We start from the raw sequence: 20,507 nt of genomic DNA, 5'->3' as shown, positions 1-20,507 counted from the left end.
CTACATTGCTGATCTTTCCACTGCACTTTCCAGAACTATACTGCAGGAATTTAACACTTGATTGTATAGGGAAAACAAACCAAGGCTTATAATTATAATATATTGGTAACAGTTTCTATGATGTTCAGATTTAAAACTTTTCTAGCTACTGTAAAAAATATGTATTGAAATCTAAGATTATTCCTGATTAAATGCAAAAAGAACAGAAACTGATCTTACTTCTTTCTCCTTGTAAACTAAAGGTGGACTCTATGGAGAGTTGAAGCCAATACATTTCTGCAATGAGAAACAAATTCTGACAATCTCTTCATGGTTCTCACAGGTGAGATATCCCCTTGACTGCTCTTCATTTGCTTGAATCATAAAAACCAGAGTAAATGTAGCAGGATATACAGAAGCACCTGCATATTTTTGCAACAAGCAGTACATACACATATAAAACTCAAATATCTTAATTTGGATACTATTACACAAAAAGAACGTTGTACACAGAGGGAACAAAAAGCAATTACAAAATTCCCCATCCTTTTATTTTTTCTGGTTTTACCTGGTAAGCTTGAGGCAAATTTATATGGATGAAACCAACATGTAGGGAAGCTGCATGTGATCAAATAAAAGTATTACTTGATTTTGATTTGATTTTGGCTTTGCTGTAACACAGGGATAGAAGTCAGGAGAAGGAAACACTGTTTTTTACTGTTGCACTCAAATTTAAATATCGTGCAAGGAATAAAGAGCTTGAACTTAGAGAGCACCAAATAATTTTCAATATTATTGAACAATAAAAGCAGTAATTAACAACTTACTGTGGGGGGAAAAAAACCATAAACGAGGTATGAAAAAGTAGGGAATTATTTAGTTACAGTATTAGGATTTCCAAGTTGTTACATTTTTAAGGCAAAATCTTATAGTAACAAAACACATTACTAATGTGTACTAAAATAAGGTTATTTACTTAAAAATGATACATTGGACATAATCTGTGTACAGAACAAGCAATTCATGGTAAACTCAATAAGGCACCTTCTAAAGCAGATGCTGTACAAAATACATTAGTGTGTTACATTTTTAAAGTAGTATTCTACACTTCTGGCATATAACACACACAAGAGTGTGACCATTTGTCTTGTTCCACTCTTCTTTCATATTTTATTTACATCTTCTCCAGGTTAACTACAATGTTATTTATTCTTCTTGTATACAATATAGTACATTTCATCTTGGGCATGTCATGTCAGAGCACAAATGTCACTACATGATGTGGGCTTCTATAATTGCATGAAACAGTAAAATATCACAAAGCAACAATTACATTAGATTTGTCAAAAAACCAGAAGTCATGTGCCCTCTACTTCTGCTGTACAACCAAGGCTGAGCACCATGGTTCCATAAGGACTGGACTGTGCAACACTGCCAGCTGCTTTTAGACATCACCCCTACTTGGAATAAAGACTGTGGGCACAGGATAAAGATTTAACTCAGAGGCACTGTCAGGAGAGGGAGCAAAGGCTAAAACATTCTAATTTCACAGAAGATGAGCATGTAACTTCCCTTTAAAAATATCTGCAGTAGCAAAAGAATGTTTATTAACTTTACATCTCTGCTCTTCACACACTTTTAGACCATTAAAATACAGTCTGTTAAGACAGAGTAGATGAAATGTATCCAAATTATTTGTTTTATAAACACATTCAAATGGTCACTTAGATCAAGATCTAAAATTTGATTCTAGACTATTATGGAGGTAAGTTAAAATATTAATTTTATATTTCATTCAAGACCTCAAAAAAGGCTAATAAAGAAAACAATTCATAAAAAATGATGGATATTGGGAAAACTGTTTCTTGAGGAAAAATTATACTAAGCAAAATTCAGAATAAACTCAGAATGTAAGCCAAATTTTCTCTATAGGAATACCACATTTCTGGTGGAATTTACAAGTTAACCAGGAATGCTAAAACTTTGCTTTTAGGTGCTGTAACAAACGAAGTGACTCCAATTATTTCTATATAAAATCACATGGAACAGGTTCAATAAATATAAAAATCCCTCCATTTGCATGTTTAAGAACTTCCAAGGCACAGTCTTGATATTCCCAAGGTATTTTCCAGACAGTTGATTTTTTGTATTTAAAAAAAAAAACAACCAAAACAACCACATTTGCCAGTTTTGGAGGATATTTTTTCGAATGACAAACGCTTAAAATTTTGACCACCAAAAATGAGATTAATCACAGTCCGACAGAAGAATCTCATTACCCTCTCTGAACTTAAAGGCTTCTTCTGAACACTACAGGATTGCATAAAGCAACTACTTACCTTTGGAGTCTGCATTAACTATATTTAGTTAAGTAAAAATTATTGGGCTGGCTTAGAGCACATTTTTCTCCCAAATGATTAAGTATCAGTATAAACATTCTTTAGTATTAATGTTTTGTTGAGTATCAGAATCAAGGCAGCTGCTGTTCAGAACAGCAAGAACTACACATGCATGATACATTTGAGTACGAACAGAGTAACTGAAGTGCTGATAAATTAGGTTTAAGGCAAAAAAGATTTTTTTCCCCTCTCAAAAAATCATCTTTGCAGCAGTAGGCTCCCTCTATGTTAAAGTGAACTTGAAAATCAATTTAGGTCCTAAGGTGTCTAACCATCCTATTGCTGCCTTGCAATACCTAAACAATGGGAAAGAAAATAAGTGAAAATTTACAAATTATTGAAATTCATACTTCCAGAAGGGGCTTCCTGAAGAGCTGGAAAAATTAACTAAAAAAAATTCACAAAACATGTTTACAGCAAATGATGATGTGGTAAATTCTAAAAGAAATGACGCAATATTCTACATAGGATGAGGTTAATTTAGACAGATCTTCATGCTCTGAAAGTTTAAGCTAGCAGGGTACCTACATAAACATTTTTTCCTTCTTATTGATAAAAATTCTAGAGAAGGAAAAAAAAAAGCTTATCCCTTACTTTTTTTGGCTTAGACCAAAAATTTTCCAACTACCTGTGCAAAAATTATGTGCGAAGACATGATTAACAATTTCAAAATCATCATAAATGTCTTGGCAATGGACGGAGAAACTTTTTTTAAGAGCCCTTTATCATGAGGATTGTGGCACAATATCATAAATCTCTTGTTGTTTTCAAATAAGTTAAAGTTGACATACCTATGAACTTCTCAGCCAGAATACATATTAATACTTAAAGGCATTACTAAACAAAAGTAATGACTTTATTTTTAAAAAAAAGTCCCTTGAAATAGCTAGTTTTCTATAAAATATGTAGAACTGTTAAATAAAGTCTGTACATCACAATAGAAAATAAAAATACTGCAATCTTTTGCCTGACCATTTACATTATGGGAACTACAGGATTAAAACAAAAAGGTAACATGCTAAAAGGTTGTAATTGTACACAAATCACATTACTTCTGTGTTACATTGCTTTGTATCAGTTGTATTTTCAAGGGAAATTTAAACACATCAAAACATTCTCTATGTAAATATTTTAAGACAACAAATAATCTGGCATAAATCAATCTGAAGTTTTAACAATTTCATCAATTCTGGTATTCTTAACTTTTTTCTTCAAATCTCAACTATGGCGTGTGTGTGTGCATATATCTAATTGTACAGATGTACCTAGGACTAGGTATTTATTGTATTTTTTTTTACTAAAGCACAAAACACACTGTATAAATAATTTCCCTTTTTAAAGTCTAGAACAAGATTTACAGTACAAAATTATAGGCACTTAAATTATCAAATAGACTCAATGGTTCCAATACTGTGTGTTCAATCTTCAGACGATTCATGCTTTGAAGCTTCAACTTGAGTTATGGTACTATTTTCTAACTTCCAAGTAGAAATGCCAAAGGAGTTATAAATCAATAATTCTACTTTACAGTAACCTCATGGAGGGTTCTGGCTTCTATACACCTTGTGTGGGTCAGTGGTGAAAATGGGGGAACTTCAGCTTCTCATGCAGGTTGAACAGTTGGCACAATAAAACCAAGTTTTACAATTGTGCAAACTTACTGTATCTTCATGATTTAATTTCACTGCTATTCCTCCCAAACTCAACTAGAACTTGCAACACCCACTGATTTACCTTGTCTCAAATCTTGACTTCCACTAAGTGGCCCACATTTGTGGCCTCCTGTGTCTACATCAGAGCAACCCAGCTCCAAATCTTCTGCACGCTGTGGATCTGATCTTCAACAGTTCCCGTACTCACGTCTCCTGGTCTTGACCCTTTACTGCTTTCTCTGATCTTCAGAGCACCCAGAGCTTCCTGCCTTCCCTCTTTTGTGTCTGTAGACCAGACTTGCTCTCAAGCCTTTTAAAACTGACCTTCTGCCTAGTTTTGTCAAATGATGAAAGAGCACATGGTACAACTGACAAATCCCTTCCTTTTTGGGAAGAAATTCAGAGCCTGACAGACACCTATCAGAGTCCCAATACAGCAGGAAGGCAGAACACATCACCATCAGTCTTTCTGCTGAGATGTAAAGTATTCTATGGCAAAAATGCTGGTTGCATGTGGCACTGTGAAAAAATATGACATATATCAGGGATCCAATTATGAAGCTCTCTCTAGACTGCAAGTGAGATGACCAAAGCAGCCTCCATCTCTAGAAGAGATTGCCTCAAGCTCCTTACAGATTTAGATAGCCATTTCCTAATTACTTAATGGTTCACATTTTTGCAGTTCTCCTTGTGACCAAATAAAAAACAGAAAAAAAATTAAAACTGAGATTTCTGAAGATAAGTTAATGGCAAAAGATTCAGTAGCAAATCTCTGATTGTGGAGCCACAAAATGCATGGAGCCCTGACCATAAAACTTTGTTCATTTAAATGGTTTCTTATATATTCCAAATGACAGCAAAATAATCCTGGCACACACATAAAGGCATAAAGAACTGTTAAACTGAGTAGTATCACAAACAGATTAATAACCTACAGGCTGTTTCACCAAAACTTGGTATGGATTGACTAGGTTTTATCAGGTAGAAGGCAAAAAAAAAAAAGCTTATATTCTCCATCTCTGTTGAATCCATATAGCTTGTTAGGCTTTCACAGAAAGCACTGTAATCTGAACATTCAATTCAGTACCCAGAGTTTTACTGGAGACTCACTAAGTATGATTGAAGTCTCAATGCAGCTCAAACCAAAACAAAACGTGTATTTTCTCAAGGCTGTCCATTATATGTAGCACGTAGTATACAGAGGCTCTCAGCATCATGGTCTATGAAGTACTGAAAGATTTCATTAGCAGCCTGTAGAAGTGTGCTGAGAAAATATACTGAATCTCAGTTATTTCCTCTTCTCTATTTTTATCTTCCTCACCCACGTCTGAGTGAAAAGATCTAGGGAGTCCAGCTTTGCTCTCCAAAGTCAATTTCCTATGTCAAATCTTTACATCTTGTGATTCCACCATCTTGGCAAGTGTCTTCTTGATCCTCAAGGCAGTAAGCCTTGAGGCAGGATTATGAGCCCAGCACTCAGACATCAACTTCAATATTGCTCTTAAACACTGCAGAAAAAACAAAGAAAAAACAAAGGCATGCTATTGAAAGACCCGCTACACCCAAAGTTATAATTCTGGTTTGCTGTCAAGCTCAAATGATAGAACTTTCAAGTTCAAAAATGTGCAACTTCCAAATTTTCTGCAAAATTGTTGGTAGAAGACTATTATAAAGAGATCTACTGAAGGAAAAAAAACCCCAAAACACCCCAAACTCAACATCCACATGCCAACCCTGCTTATCTCACTCCCTCACTGCCTAGTATTACAGTAGCTGAAACTAATGGAAGTGTTGATTTTCTCAATGATACATTACCAGAACTTCAAGAACAGTGGTACAAATATGGCAGCAATAAACAGAAACATCTCCACATATATGGCTGCAAAACTATAGAGAATTCCTTCAGGGAAAATGAAGATGTGACAACAGCTCTTTCAGCAATAAAAAAAAAAAGGACAAAACTGGGAATTCATAGAAGCCAAGGACTTGGGGAAGAATGGATATGGCATTTTTAATTTGCTATGTGAAATAGTTATGTCTTATTTACTGTGTTCATGCTGTGGCCCTTTATAAACACATAGAAATTAGATTATTTTAGTTATATCACAGATTGACCTGGGATGTAAGAGTAAAAAAGGAAAAAAGGGAAGAGGAAATCCACAAAGGAAGTGTTTTATCTTTCATGATATATCTTATGCCACAAACCAATAAGCTATATCTATTAAGACTAATAAAATGAATTGAAAAATAATTTAAGTTTTAGCTCCAGTTAAACTCTGAATATATTCCACTATCTAAAATACATGATCTCAAGTAGAGCAGTATTCATATACTTGCATGCTGCTTTAAGGGTATCTTCCCCTCAGATCACTGAAAAGACACATTAAAAAGTACAGTATTTTGAATTGATCTCAAGCATGTCTTCCTCCTATTATTGCTATGAGGTTTTCAAAGTATCAGAATGTGTGACTGCAGTCCTACCTCACAACATTCTAGTATTTATTAAACTCAAATGCCACCTCATCTTAATGAAGAAACGGAAGCAGCCTTTGCTCTGAGCACACTCACTTCATCGCTGTTCCACCTGTTCGATACCACTGGGCGCAGGCGTTTGACACACACCACTTCTCTCATGTCCTCATAGGATGGATCATTTGGCACCATGTCATAATATGGCAACTGGTACTCTTCAACAATACCTGGAGGTCATTGTGAAAGATTAGGAACAAGTAAAATAAATAAATCTACATATCTACTCTTGGATTTCTTCAGCTAGGAACAAAAACTAACTGTCTGCCATGTTGTTTTACTGTAGTAAAAATCTGAAAATTTCACTACAACAATAATTTAGCATAAAAGCTCCAATATTATGATTATTAACTTTAGTAGCTGCAATAATTCCTTGTAGTGTCTTTGATTTTGATACCAAATGCTAGCTTTAGCTTTTCCTAATCTACTACATGCTACAAAGAAGCACAGAGAAATATAAGATGGAAGAAGAATACAGGTGAAGATGCATAAGGATACAAAAGAAGAGTAAAAGAAAAGCCAGGATGAGTCACAAAAATATTTGTCAGATTATTACTACTGCTTTTAAAGAATACAAGCCTAATGACACAGCAATCTAATTATATTTTTATTATTATTTTATATAACATTAGTAATATTATATAAAATAGAATATATATTTTATATTTATATTATAATATAAAATATATATTATATTTTCCTGGTGAAGCACTGCTGGAGTGAGGGAAGGGCCTGGTAGATTTTACACAGAATATAGAAAAGTTTACCTCCTGTGACACAGCGCCGAGCCATTTCCCAGATGATCAGCCCAAAACTGTAGATGTCAGCCATGATGTATGGCTGGAAATGGTTTTTATTCAGGCTTTCATCCAGGACTTCTGGAGCCATGTAACGTTTTGTTCCCACTCTGGTGTTCAAGGGAACATCAACTTCATTGGTGTCACTAGATGAAAACATTAGCAAGTTACTGAACTGTGGACTGTTACAAGGTATGAAATCCTGTATGGCACAACCACTAAAAAGACAAGTCTCTGTCTTCACAGAACTTAAACTAATAAAAGTATTTAATAATATTAATAAAGTATCACATCTTCAATTAAATTTCAACTGCCTATATGCTGTTCAAATTTTCGATGAAAGAATTTATATGACTGCAATTACTATGAAAGGCTAGTTTAGAATAAAAAAACAAATTAGTCTCCATTTCCTCTACTAAACTCTTATTTTCCGTAAGAGTATTTTCATTGTTTCTTAACAACTTATTTTCATCGTGATGTTTACCAGCTTTCAAGAACTACATTTTACCCTCAAAACTGGAAAAAAGCCTTGAAAGCACACAACCAAATGATTCCATCTGCCTTTTTAAACTGGGTATCTAGTGCATTAAATAAAAAAATGACATGAAAGTTTTCCCATAACAGAGGATTAATTACCTGTTAAACTTGACTGCAAGACCCAAGTCCGCAATGCAGCAGGTTCCATTTTTCTTTATCAAGATGTTTTTACTCTTCAGGTCCCTGTGTGCAATTGCAGGCTTGCCTTGTGTCCCATAGATTTCTGTGTGCAGGTGGCACAGGCCACATGCAGCAGAATAGGCCAGTTTGAGCAGAGCCCTGTTGTCCAGAGTAGTGCACTTCAGAAAATCATACAATGATCCATTTTCATGATAATCCGTGATCAAGTAAAGCTGTGTCCAGGAGCCAGTGCCTTTAATATCTGCTGCTATGAAACCTATGAAATGTATAAACAAAGTTACTATTTATTTGTACATAAAATTTTTGTGTTGTAGATTTAGTGCTAATTCCTAAAGCTGTATTTTCTTGTACTGTAGCAGAAAATACATGTTGTCCTTATGAAAACTAACCATGTAGAACCTCTGATTCTAACTCTATGTGAGGTTACCAGTCCAGCCTTCCAGCAAAGAGATTGCAGACATATTTCCAACCAAAAGCAGCAAAATTCTATCCTTTCAGTAACATTTTATTAGAGGACATTAAGTGAATAACCTGTGGTGATTCCACAGAAGCTGCCTTAGACCCCTAAAGCCACCCACCAGTAAGAGCTTCTCCTCCTCCTGCACCCTGCAGCAGCTGAGCAATGTTCTGCTGCCTTACCGAGGATGTTTTCGTGTCTCATGAGAACAGTTTGGTAAATCTCTGTTTCTCTGAACCAGCTGGCTTCTTCTGTGGTGAAAAACACTTTGACTGCCACTTTTTCACCCCTCCATTTGCCCATCCACACTTCACCGTATCGTCCTTTTCCAACTTGCCTCACCATCTGAATTTGTTTGGCAATAGTGCGCTGAACCTAAGGAAAAAAAAAACTGGACTCATTATTGCTGCCTCCAAGGTACAAAAAAACCCCAAAATGATTTAAGTCATCTCAACTTCTAACTGAAGGGTACATTCTCTTGCATTTTATTTCTGATTTATAAATAGTCATCTGTCTCACTGGCTGATTTTTATGCCAGTATTATATAGGATGGTGAATGAACAAAATTATGAATAATTATCACAAAAGGTTTGAGTTGGAAAGGACCCTAAAGATCATCTACTTCCAACTCCTCTGTCATGGGTGGGGACACCTCCCACTAGAACAGGTTGCTTAAATCCCCATCCAGACTGGGCTTGAACACTGCCAGGGATGGAGCATTCACAGCTTCTGTGACAGCCCATTCCAGTGCCTCAGCATTCTCAGTGAAGTATTTCCTCCTAATATCCTGTCTAAACCTACTCTCAGTTTAAAGCCATTTCCCCTTGTCCTAGGTCTACATGCCCTTGTAAGAAGTCCCTCTCTGGCTTTTCTATTTTAATGGTCAGTTGATACTAAGAAAGTAAAATTCTGCGTTCACTCAATTTGATACCTATATTAGCCATTTCTTGTATTTTTATCCTAATAGCTGTAGGCTCTAAGTTTTCTTTGAATTCTGCTGATGCCAACAGATTTTTTTAACATATCTGACACTTAATTTTAATTTACTATGTGAAGATGGGCTTTAAACATGTTCAGTTTGGACTTCACCATCATCATAATGCCATATAAAATAATTAGCATTTTGTATGAACAAACAGCTTTGTTCTAGGCATCAGGTCAAACCAAACTTTGTATGTGACGGAGAGAAATTCAGTGAAGAAAAATCTCAAGTGTATGACTAACCAACAGTGGTAGTCCTGATCCACTCCCAGAACTCTGTGACTGGTCAATAAGGTCCTTTAATGACTCCCCAGCTGGAATAAATGCTTCATCTTGTTCCAGGTCACGATTATAACAGTGCCTCTTTGCCATCGACTTACAGTAATGTCTGCAAAAGTAACACAAGTTAAGCTGAACTCCAAAACACAAAATATGTAACAAACTGATCTAAGAAAGGAGCTATTTAAATATTCACACTTTCTCAAAAGAAAAAACAGAGAAGCAGATGTTACTGTATTTTTTCTTTTTCTGAAATGTAACTTATATAGCTTTTTCATGTCAAGAAGCTTTTGTAATGCATGAACAGGTTTGTCAGCTGATTATCAGTGAGGGGGAAACCCACCATTTTTAATACTCAACTCTCAGCCAGAGTTACCAGCACAACATTGCTGTTTTTGGGCTAAATGAACAGACAGAACCTTGAACCACAGCAGCTGAGGCTGACACAAGCCTTGGAAACTTCTAGAACAGTGATCACCTCCAGCACAGGGCTGGTGCTAACAGAAGCACCTGAATGAACTGCCTTAGCTCAGCTGGACAATTACTTAGTTTTGAAACTTGGCAGAAAATCTCAGAAGCAGATGAAATTTAGCTACTGAAAGTGACTGAAGACCCAAAAGCATAACGACCATGATGATATTCCTGTTTACCAGCTGCTTTAGCACTGAAGTTATGTGTAGCTGCAAAACTTGAAATACTTTGTGCCCAGAGGAAAGGATCAAACTCACTTAAATTCTCTGCTGTGAACATTTCATTTTACCTAGTGATGGAAACTGCTACCCACAGAAATGTGAGATTAGGTTATAACTGTTTCCAATCTACATATGATTATAACTGAGTACATTAGCAAAACAACTGTTCTGTTTATGCTGATTTGCAAAATTAAAAATGTTTCCAATAAAGAAAGTGCTTTCTTACTTGTAACAAAAGCAGCTAAGTAAGATGACCATGACAATTATGCAGACTGCCATAGAAATCAACACTGCCATCCAACGAATGCTGCCATCAAAAAGTCCATCTATTTGACAAAAAAAGAAAAAAGGAAGAAAAAATAGAAAGGAAAAAAAGGGGAGTTTCCAAAGTCTATTAATTAAAGATATATTGTAAACAGTTTATTTAGGTATGGTTTCATATATTGTGTATCAAAGTAAGTATTTATACCACAAAAGCAAAGATAAATTCATTTGGACAACAAAAAAAAAAAATTCAGCTTGAGATTTTGGAGTTTTTGGTTTTGGTTGAGTCTTGCTAGCTTGTTGGAAAAGAAATTAAGGATTTAGAGCAGTAAGATTCTAAGAAGATATAAAGCAACAGTTAGACCAGTACAACTTGCCTAGCAATGAATGAGTAAGCACATGAAAACAAACTATTTTCACTGGGAACAACAGAAAGAAGAGAATGAATTTGCAATGAAGAGGTGTTACCAAGGTCTGAATAGTTTTTTTTATGATGGATTCATAATGGTAAAAGCACGGCAGAGATTAAGAAAAACATTTTAAAAAGAGATCAGACTGTGGAAACAGAATAAAAACAGAAGATCACATGCAGTCAAGATATGAATGCACTAAGAACAAGAACAAAAATGCCATGAGTGACTGATTGAGGAAAATACTAACTTGAAAGTGGCAAAAAAAGGAAAACTGAAAATAGAAAATGAAGAGAAGTACAGATCTCCATATAAAAATTACTGAGTAAGGCAAAACCAGATTTGTGCAATACTGTAATTACATTTTCCCTTATTTCTATTGTTGATCAAGAACAGAACCTACCCAGCACTTCTTAGCAGTGTGAACATAAGGAGGTGTTTACCTGTACTATCAAGAGGGGGCAATGTTGGTTGCAAATCCTGGTTGCAGAAATCAGTGCGGCAGCACTCAATCGTTCGGCGTAACTGCGCCTTAGGTGAGTCCTGTTGAGGGAGAATTTAATGAACACTCAGATTTTGAAGCTAAAACAGGGACAGGAGATACTACAGCTACAACACAGCACAGACAAAAGGGTAAGCTATTTTATTGAAAAGGCACTTCAACCACACCATTTAATGTATGAGATCACTCTACAGTGGCAGACAGACAGCATCTAATCTCTAAGCCTACATTCCGTCTTGCATTTTTTTATATTTCATGAGATGTTTTTCAATTGTTGCACAGAAATAGATGGTTTCTACTTAAGTTGCTATTTAACATATGGGAAAAGTCTTGAGCTTAGTCAAAACCAGTTAACCATATGTTAAATAAATACTGCTCTTAAAACAAAAAAAAAGGAGTGGCATAAAAATTAAATTAAAGTATGGCACTGGTATAAATCTAATTTTTTCACCTTGCACTGGAAGTCTGAACCTTCATACTTCATGCAGCCAGAAGCAAGTGTGGGTTCTCCATGTTCATCCTCCTCAATGATAGCAAAGCAATGCCCATTAGTTCTGCAAGAAACATATCACGTGTGCTTTACCAGCATGTTTGTCATTTAATATTCAGCATTACTTGATCATGAACCCATTAAGAATTCCAGAATGAAAACTTCTAGAAAAATTCTTTAATACAGCGGTTACTATCCAATTTGAGAATAAAAGACCTCCACAATATTCTCTAATAGAACACTACACAGATGCCTTCTCACAAATATTGATTAATTCTCTCAACACAGATACTAAGGAAAACAAATTTAGAAATAATTTTGTTTGCCAAAAATCTATTTACACTCATTCAAAGAAATGCAAATGTGGAAAGCATTATGCCATAAGGTACCCTGCATGTAGACACTGTGGGTTTTTAACTAATAGCTTTATTATCAGCATAATGGCCTATCAGTTGCTAGGTCAGACAAAAATTAGTAAGGCATATACAGACTGCACACACTAGAGGGCAATAAAAACCAATAAAAAATACCAAGAGGCTTGAAAGACAAAATACTGGAACATTTTCTCAGTTCAAAACTGTTTGTAAGTTACTGCCTGTGTTTACATTTAAAAAGACAGCAGTGTTTATTCTACCTCCTTGGATTCCACAGAAACTGCCAAGTGACACCTTAGAGAAACTGAAACCTATGTTAAAGTGAAGACTCAAAGTACAGGAGCAAGTAAATATGTTTTCAACTGTGTATATTAATTCTTAAGGAAGAAAACAGAAGGGCCTTGAACATGGAATTGCAAATGGAGGAAAACAAAAAGAAAAACAAGGATGTTTCAGAACATGAAAAAACCCACCTTAAGCAAGCACATAACCTATGCATGAGTCTGTTAGGATTCTTATACCTATCAAAGATAAAACTTCCCTCCTGTCTCTACATGTCCACAGGTTTTTCTTTATTTTCTCCTGCCTTTCTTTCACAGTCCGTAACTACTGTAACAAGAAGAATTCTCAGTAAATGGCCATGTTGTTTACACTACCTTTTTGACTACTAGGTGAAGAAATAAGCAAACAGGTGGCCATGTCAGAAGGCTTAGATTTGGGTCACTTAATACTCCCCCAGCTATAAAATACCACAGGGTTACTTAAAACCTCTGTCCTTCAAAGCAGTTGCTAGGCTTAAAATGACCAGTTGTAAATTGTTCTAAGGTGTGGTGAAAACAGAGATGACCATGGGTTTTAGCACTCACAGAACGTAATCAATTATGGTCACATAACCTCAGAGAACCTTGGTCAGCCTCCAGAAGTAGTTTGCTCTCTCAAATTCCAAAATTATATTCTTCAAAGAGCTTCTCTATCCTGAATGCAACACTTACATGCATGTGTTGTTAATAGCATCATCTGGACAATGTCCTGAGCAGTAGCATTTAAGAAAAGGTAAGGTGTCCTCTGGAGCAAGTGTTACCCCATCTGCTTGTTTCTTTTGGTCAGAATTTGTCTTCATTCCTGTACCATGAAGCATGCTGTCTGGCTTTTGACCTGGACACAAAAAAATACAACAAATAAAAAGTTTGCATCTCTTTGACAACTGCTCAGGAGTTTTATAGGCAAAACATGACAACAACAGTTATATTTGTAACTCAAGTATACAAGGCAATCTCCTCCCCCAAGATTATAGTAGAAATCTGAGTTAATAATTTTTTTCTAGAAATACCCAACTGACATATTTTGTACCTTAACAGCAGATCTTCTAACCATATATAATCAATATAAACAGAAAGATATTTTCTCTTTTCGAGGTAGGGCAGGAAAGCAGCGGTGTAACTGGTTAGAATTTTCTGAAAAAAAATTCTCTCATTCATGTATTCAGAAAACCAAAATGCTGACAGCTTGATAACCACAACAAGAATAATTTTATGCATGACTGAACATACTTAATATGCAATTTTCTAATTTTCTGAAGTAATTTTTTATAGATTCACAGTCTCATGGAAGAGCAGTAATAACTCCAAAATCTCTTGGTTTTTTTGATCTCTGTCTGCATTAGTACTTCAAAACACAGCTAAAGTAAATCTCGTTTGCAAATTAAATTTCAGTAAATGACACTAACATCCATCCAAACGAGCTTTCACAGAATAGAAACAGGGCTGCATCATGTTACAAGTAGCCCTCAGTTTCTCAACAGTAGCAGAGTTAAACATTATTCTTTCTTGATCATATTATTCAAGTGGTTCTGTGAGTCTAGGCATTCAGAAGAAAACATCCATTTTCTTCTTAGTGAAGAACATCCAGAACAAAAATGATGAACACTGTCTGCCTTATTGGGAATATGCTATGTGATTACTCTATCAGATGAGAACATCTTTACCCATCTCCTTCAGCTTTATCATACACAATTTTAATCTCTTTCTGTCCACCACCTTGGCTCTAAATCCTCAAGGTATGAACCAAATACAGAGAGAAGAGCTGTGAACAAACTATTACTTGCACTGGCACAAATTACAGCAAGGTTCTGTGTGAGGCTCAGTGTTGGCAAGATAAGCCAGCAGCCAGTCAGGACCAGCAGAAGCTTTTACAAATTCAGTTATACATAAATAAGTCACCATAGGTCACAATAAAAATTTCAGTTTTTCTAAGGAAAAGAAACCTGACCAGGAAACTCAAAGTGTCTTCAAACAGATTCTTGGGCTTCCTGTCAAACCTAGCAAACATGAGCTGTAGAGTGATGAGAATATTAGTGTCCTGTTGTACCTTGCTTGAAATGTGTCCAGAAAAACTTGATTAAAACCTCTTGCAGACAGAGCCCTCTGCATCACTCTGCTGTAACATCCACTGTGTCATTTAGACAAGTGCCAATTAAATACTTGTGAAATTTGATCCTACTGTACTGAAAATAGGAGACTTGCAGATTTCCTCATCTGGTTAATAAAGCACACCTAGTGCACTGTCCAATGCAGCAAAGTAACGCAACTGAGCTTCTTCTGGATATAACTAAGAGAACATCCTGAGAAATACACCATTTACCTAAACACTGACATGACAGAGCAGTGCTTTATTTAATATGTAGTCTTCAAAGAGTATTTCAGTAATGCCCAAGTTAAATAGTCCTGATCTGTACAGACTGTTCACAAGAAACAAGATCCAATGCTAGAATAACAGTAAGTTATAGGTGCTTCTGATTTAACCAAGAGGAATCCTGTACAATTGAAACAGCTCCTCCATCCACCCCCCTTCTCTTTCTACATATTTCTTCCCAGCATAAATTGAAAGGTAATTTTAATACTTTGCTAGAGACATTACAAAACATTCAGTATTCACATTTAAGAGATCCTTGCCTGCTCAGAGAACAGGTAATTCTACTTAATATTTAAAGCAAAAGCCACTGTACAAAAGCATATGTATAAATACTGTCTTTCTGATTTTGTTGAATGAATACAGTATCTTCCACAATTGATGTTATAAATCTCTCTTATCTTCAGGAACCTTCCACATGTTAAAAGTCTTTATGGTACCTTATGATCAGTGTCTTACAGTCACTCATCCATTTTCCTACCCTGATCATTCATCAAAAACATTGCACTGAATGCAATGTTTTTTCAGTTTATTAGATGAGAAATTCAAGGAACCCTTAAAGCATGGCTTCTCCTAGCTCAGAACAGAAAGAACAACATTTTTGTGCATGTCTGGCATCTTTTAAAGCAGTATAATTCTCTGTAAACTAACACTGAAGCATGACTACAGGTATACCAACCTTTTATACTAAAAGTGACATGAAATACATTTCCCTCTTCATTTATTAAGATGGATTGCATTACAAGATTTATGAAAAGCACATGCCACATAAAATCCAAAACAGATAACTGTGTTCTCAAAGAAATAGCATCTTTGTCTTTTGTTCAGTTTCTATAGGCAAAGATTTTTATTCAAAGCAAGAACAGGCTACAATTTCATTATTTTTGTAATGCAAAACTCCACAGTAGCCTGCTTTCATCTTACAGGTAATACCTGAACTGCACAAAGAATGGAGGGGGGAAAAAATCACTTCACTCTTACATTTTTACTTCCTAAGACTGTAAGCAGAACTCTTCTTAGACGGGAGTTTGAGTACCCAGGGAAGAGAATAGGAAAATTTTGTGGAAGTTTGGGATTACTTCACAAAACAGTTTTTAATTGCCTCCAGCTGGGATACCTAACTGTATCCTTTACTGCAGTGCTGCAATTCATCCTCAGTACTTCAAGACTCATTAGTGTCCATCTTAAAGCTGCTAGGTATGGGGATGGGAGTCAAGCATGGAAAGACTTGGCTTCCATCCACCTTAGATGTTGAGAGGGCAAATGAAGGCCCTGAACTCACAGGATGCTTCATTGCTGTTCTTCCTGGTCAATAAATACTGAGTAAATGAACAAGAGAGAACTAAGGATAGGCCTAAAGAACATCTTGCTCCAAGGTTTATGTCCCCACCCTCAGTGTTCCAGCTCTCAGACATTCACACTGCTGCATCTTCCCCTGGGAACAGAGAGGCAAAGGGAGGATCATGTTTTAGGGTCTTGTGACACTACACTACTTGATGATGTAATTAATCTCTTCTTTTCCATGACACTTGCAGTTGTCACTCTGCAGTACAGCTAACAAACATACATACACAAATCTCACATGACCTTCAAAGGTGTAAGTGCAGTGCATTGTGCACTGAAACGCAGCATCCAGAGACCTCAGGCACAGCAAAGCTTCCTTTCCACTATTTCCTAACCTCCACCTGCAAACTGAACAGAGCTCATGGGGCACAATAATACACATGAGCAACAAATGAGCTATCACACACTGGTGAGCTTGTTCAAGATCCTAGATCACTTCCAGCCTGCTTATCCAGCCTTGAGAATGACAGTATCTTAGACTTCTAAACACACAAACTGCATGTAATGTGCATTTTGCTGCATTACAAAGTTACAACATTCAACAAAATATCACAGTAAGGGTGGAACATTCTCCTGACTTTACTGCAGTCTAAGACACTGATGAGAAAAAAGCTGATGGGACTTCAAGTTCTGATTTTGTCTTCTACTCTGCCCCATGATACACTGCATGCATTGTAGATTTCTACAAGTGTGAACAACTGTTACAAACAGGACAACACTTAAATGGTTTTCTGTTTAAAATTAAACTTTATATTAATAAAATAAATAAAAATTTCAAAAGCTAATAATAAAACAAATTGTTAAAACAGAACAACGCCTTACAATGTATCATATCCAGCCTTTGATCAAAAATATAAATTATTCAAAGCACTGCTTCTTCCAGTCACAGAAAATAACTTAAGACTATAAAATGTATTTCAAAGAAGCACAGGATATTAAAAATCTCACTAGGTTAGAAATTTAAGTCTACTTGAAAGCACGCTTCAAATATGAATATTAACATGGATAAATCTTAAAAATGTACTGTGCGTGACACTGCAGTGTTACTAATCACTAAAACCCCAGTTAACCTGCTTGCAACTCAATGCCAGGATACAGATATCATTTCATTAAGTCTTCTGATCTAAGAAAAGATTTGTGTGACCCATAAAAACCAGCTCTATGAAATGCAGAGACAACAGTAAGTGTACAAAGACAAATACAAAAGCCAAATTATGCCTACAATTTTTTACTTAACCGTATCCTCTCTTTCTCCACAAAGGAAGGTCCAATATGGCCTATGGCAGTCAAGTTGTTTGACAGCTTTCTGAGTTCACAATATAGGTGTTGCCCATAAAAACATTTCTATTCCAGACTACATTATCCTTTAAAGGGATTTGTCCTAGCAGAAGTATGGTGCTAGAGGCATACTCTTTCTAGCTACTCTGATCCATGCTTGTAAACTCTAAGAAATTCAATATATAAGTAAGAAGAATCTTAGTCAGAAGAGCCCCTTCACCTGCCTCCCTGCTGGTGCTGATGCCACTGGGCTCTTTTCATCAAAGATGAAAGTTGTACCAGAGCTCTTTATGTTAGACATGCCTTCCTTATGAAAAAGGCATACCTTGACATTTTTATGTGGTAGCTCTAAATTACTTTTTCCTGCTTTAGGATGCAGATACAGCAAAATCCCCCACTCCAGTAAGCACATTTCACCTTTCTGCCTATCACAAACTTTCATAATGATTTAACATGTTCTGTTATGTGAATTAAACCTCAGTACAACTGACACAGCTTGAATACAATACTAGCACTTGCTCTTCAAAGACAAAATAATTTTTTTAAAAATCAGAAAAATTGTATGAGTGCAAAGAAAGTATTTTAAATGCTTCTCCAAACTCTATGTTTGGCATTGTAACCATAGTTCTCCCTACAGTGCTTTCTTATATATCAAGGCTGTGATCTCCAAAGACCAGGCATGTTAGAGGTAGCTCCATCTAGCAGAACTGGTTCCTAAAAGTCACAGCATGTTCCCAGACTACAGAGGTTTAAAACCTCTCTCCTGTCCTTCCAGCTCTCCCAGGAGCTACATCAGTGCTCAACACAGACAGGCAGCCCCTGCCTGCTCTGCTTCCCAGCCTGCCGTCCTCAGCCTCTGCTCCCACTTCCCTTCTCCAAAAGTCACTTCTGAAGACTGCTCTGTTCTTATGCACTCAATATAAAAGCCAGAGACTTGAAAATTTTGTGCATTTTTCTTAAAAAGTACACTGCATTCTAATTTAAATTAAAAGGGTTTTTAAAGAATAAAGTTACTTAAAACTAAACGTGAAATTCTAATAAAGAAATAGATCAACTTTAAATAATCCCTTGGAAGAATTTTAATCAGACAAATTTATAAGAAAACTGTTGCTGCCCATGTTTTAAAAACAGATGCAGCCATTAACTGGGGAAATCACTAAGAAACAGAACTAGTGTTTTCAAATAATGAATCAGCTACCTGGAACTGTAAGTTCCTTTGATAGATTTTAGAATTTTGTTTCAGATTAGTTTACACATTCAAATTCAGTTAACTACTTCACCTGAAATTGAGAGAGTGCATAAAGTTTTTAAAATAAATCTTAATACATACCTTATCTATATCAAGTATTTGAATAAAAGTAATTAGAGCAGTGAACTAAAATCAACAGGTTTTTTTTTTAGTTCACTAACAGTGGCAACTTTAAATCCATTTTAATATTTAATATTAACACTAATTATTTTTAAATTTGACTTTTAATATATCTTTATGCATATCAAGTGGCATTAATGCATTTTTAGTCAACCAATTTACAAGGATTAAAATACTGGTCTTCTGTGGTGTCTCTGAAGAATACATAAATGTGTGATGAACCACATGGGAAGTAAACTGCCAGCAATGAAGAAGCAAATTTATGAGAACATGTTTAAGTAGATGTTAAGCACTTTATTACTGCTACATATATTGATCAGGCATGCTCATCAATGCACTATAACAACAAAGAAATACTCTACTTGGAAGTAAAAGTGGTTCTCTGCATGAAAACCCTGCACTTCTGGGAAGACAAAAACTGTTTAGGGCAGCCACAAAGGACTGTCTGAAGCCCAAGACCTCTTGCCTTAGATCAGAAAAATGAGGTGGATGAAGATGCAGAGCAAGTCACAGACTGAAAGCTACTGCAAAAGTGTTCCAGAGCAAGAAAGGAAATACAAAATGTTTTAATTGAAGAGCTTGCTATTAAATCTGCCCATCTGCAACCCAGGCTCATTTTTGACTATTTCTCAAAGTAAGTGAGGAAGTCTCAAAGCTAGAAAGATATAACCCAAAGGATAAGCACTGGGTTCCTGTGCTGCATAGTACCAACCTGAGAAACTGCAGCTATTCACCAGTAATGTCATGGAACTGCCTCTGGCTTCTGTTGTTACTGTAAGAATATTTTCACAGTAATCAACACATGCAGCCACTTGCTTTTTCAAGTTACCTGTTAAGGAATCTGGTATGTATATATACATGCAGCCATACAGACACATTTGCTTTTATCATTCTCTCAGGTCTTGGTAAGCTCTGAAATTCCTAACATTCTGAAGAAGCCTCCAAAAAAAACCCCAAGAGAGCAAACCATTAACCTGGATGCCAGACACTGAAAGTACACACACTGGTTTCTACTTTATCTGCTTTTTCTTCCTTTTTCTGTAAATCACACAAATTCTCTTCAATTCTTCCTAATGAATCTTTTTCTCCTCTGTTGATTGCTTTATGATGCATTTTTCTAACACCCTGCATATATTTTCCTTGTTGAAACTACTTTTTCAATGGTTTAAACTTTTCACTTTAGATTGTCTCTTTCCTATAAAAATTTCAAATGCTTTATGACTATGATCTTAATTCTTTCCTCCCCCATGAATCTAGGGAAAAGCAGAGAGACTTGACTGGTTTTTTCCTCACTACCCCTGGAAACCAAGCATATTTTGTACATTTGATGAAAAGCCCTTAGGCA

General features: G+C 35.9%; 1 protein-coding gene across 2 annotated transcripts in view; it reads right to left on the bottom strand.

Moving 5' to 3' along the window:
- Positions 1-836: 836 nt before the first annotated feature.
- BMPR1A (bone morphogenetic protein receptor type 1A) overlaps positions 837-20,507 on the bottom strand; it is a 74,212-nt gene continuing 54,541 nt past the window's right edge. For both annotated transcript variants that reach the window (XM_071438706.1, XM_071438705.1), the window contains 10 exons: positions 13,476-13,638; positions 12,071-12,173; positions 11,561-11,660; positions 10,670-10,769; positions 9,716-9,860; positions 8,674-8,866; positions 7,993-8,290; positions 7,327-7,502; positions 6,599-6,729; positions 837-5,538 (listed from right to left, as the gene is read on the bottom strand). In XM_071438706.1, the coding sequence (XP_071294807.1) occupies positions 5,413-5,538; positions 6,599-6,729; positions 7,327-7,502; positions 7,993-8,290; positions 8,674-8,866; positions 9,716-9,860; positions 10,670-10,769; positions 11,561-11,660; positions 12,071-12,173; positions 13,476-13,638 (1,535 nt within the window). In that variant the 3' untranslated portion in view covers positions 837-5,412. The remainder of the gene's footprint in view (positions 5,539-6,598; positions 6,730-7,326; positions 7,503-7,992; positions 8,291-8,673; positions 8,867-9,715; positions 9,861-10,669; positions 10,770-11,560; positions 11,661-12,070; positions 12,174-13,475; positions 13,639-20,507) is intronic.

The sequence above is a fragment of the Agelaius tricolor genome, unplaced genomic scaffold (assembly GCF_023055355.1).
Source record: "Agelaius tricolor isolate 1412-34295 unplaced genomic scaffold, bAgeTri1.0.p SCAF_13, whole genome shotgun sequence".
Classification (NCBI taxonomy): domain Eukaryota; kingdom Metazoa; phylum Chordata; class Aves; order Passeriformes; family Icteridae; genus Agelaius; species Agelaius tricolor.
Note: the sequence above shows the minus strand (reverse complement) of the source record. Positions and strands in the feature narration are given on the sequence as shown.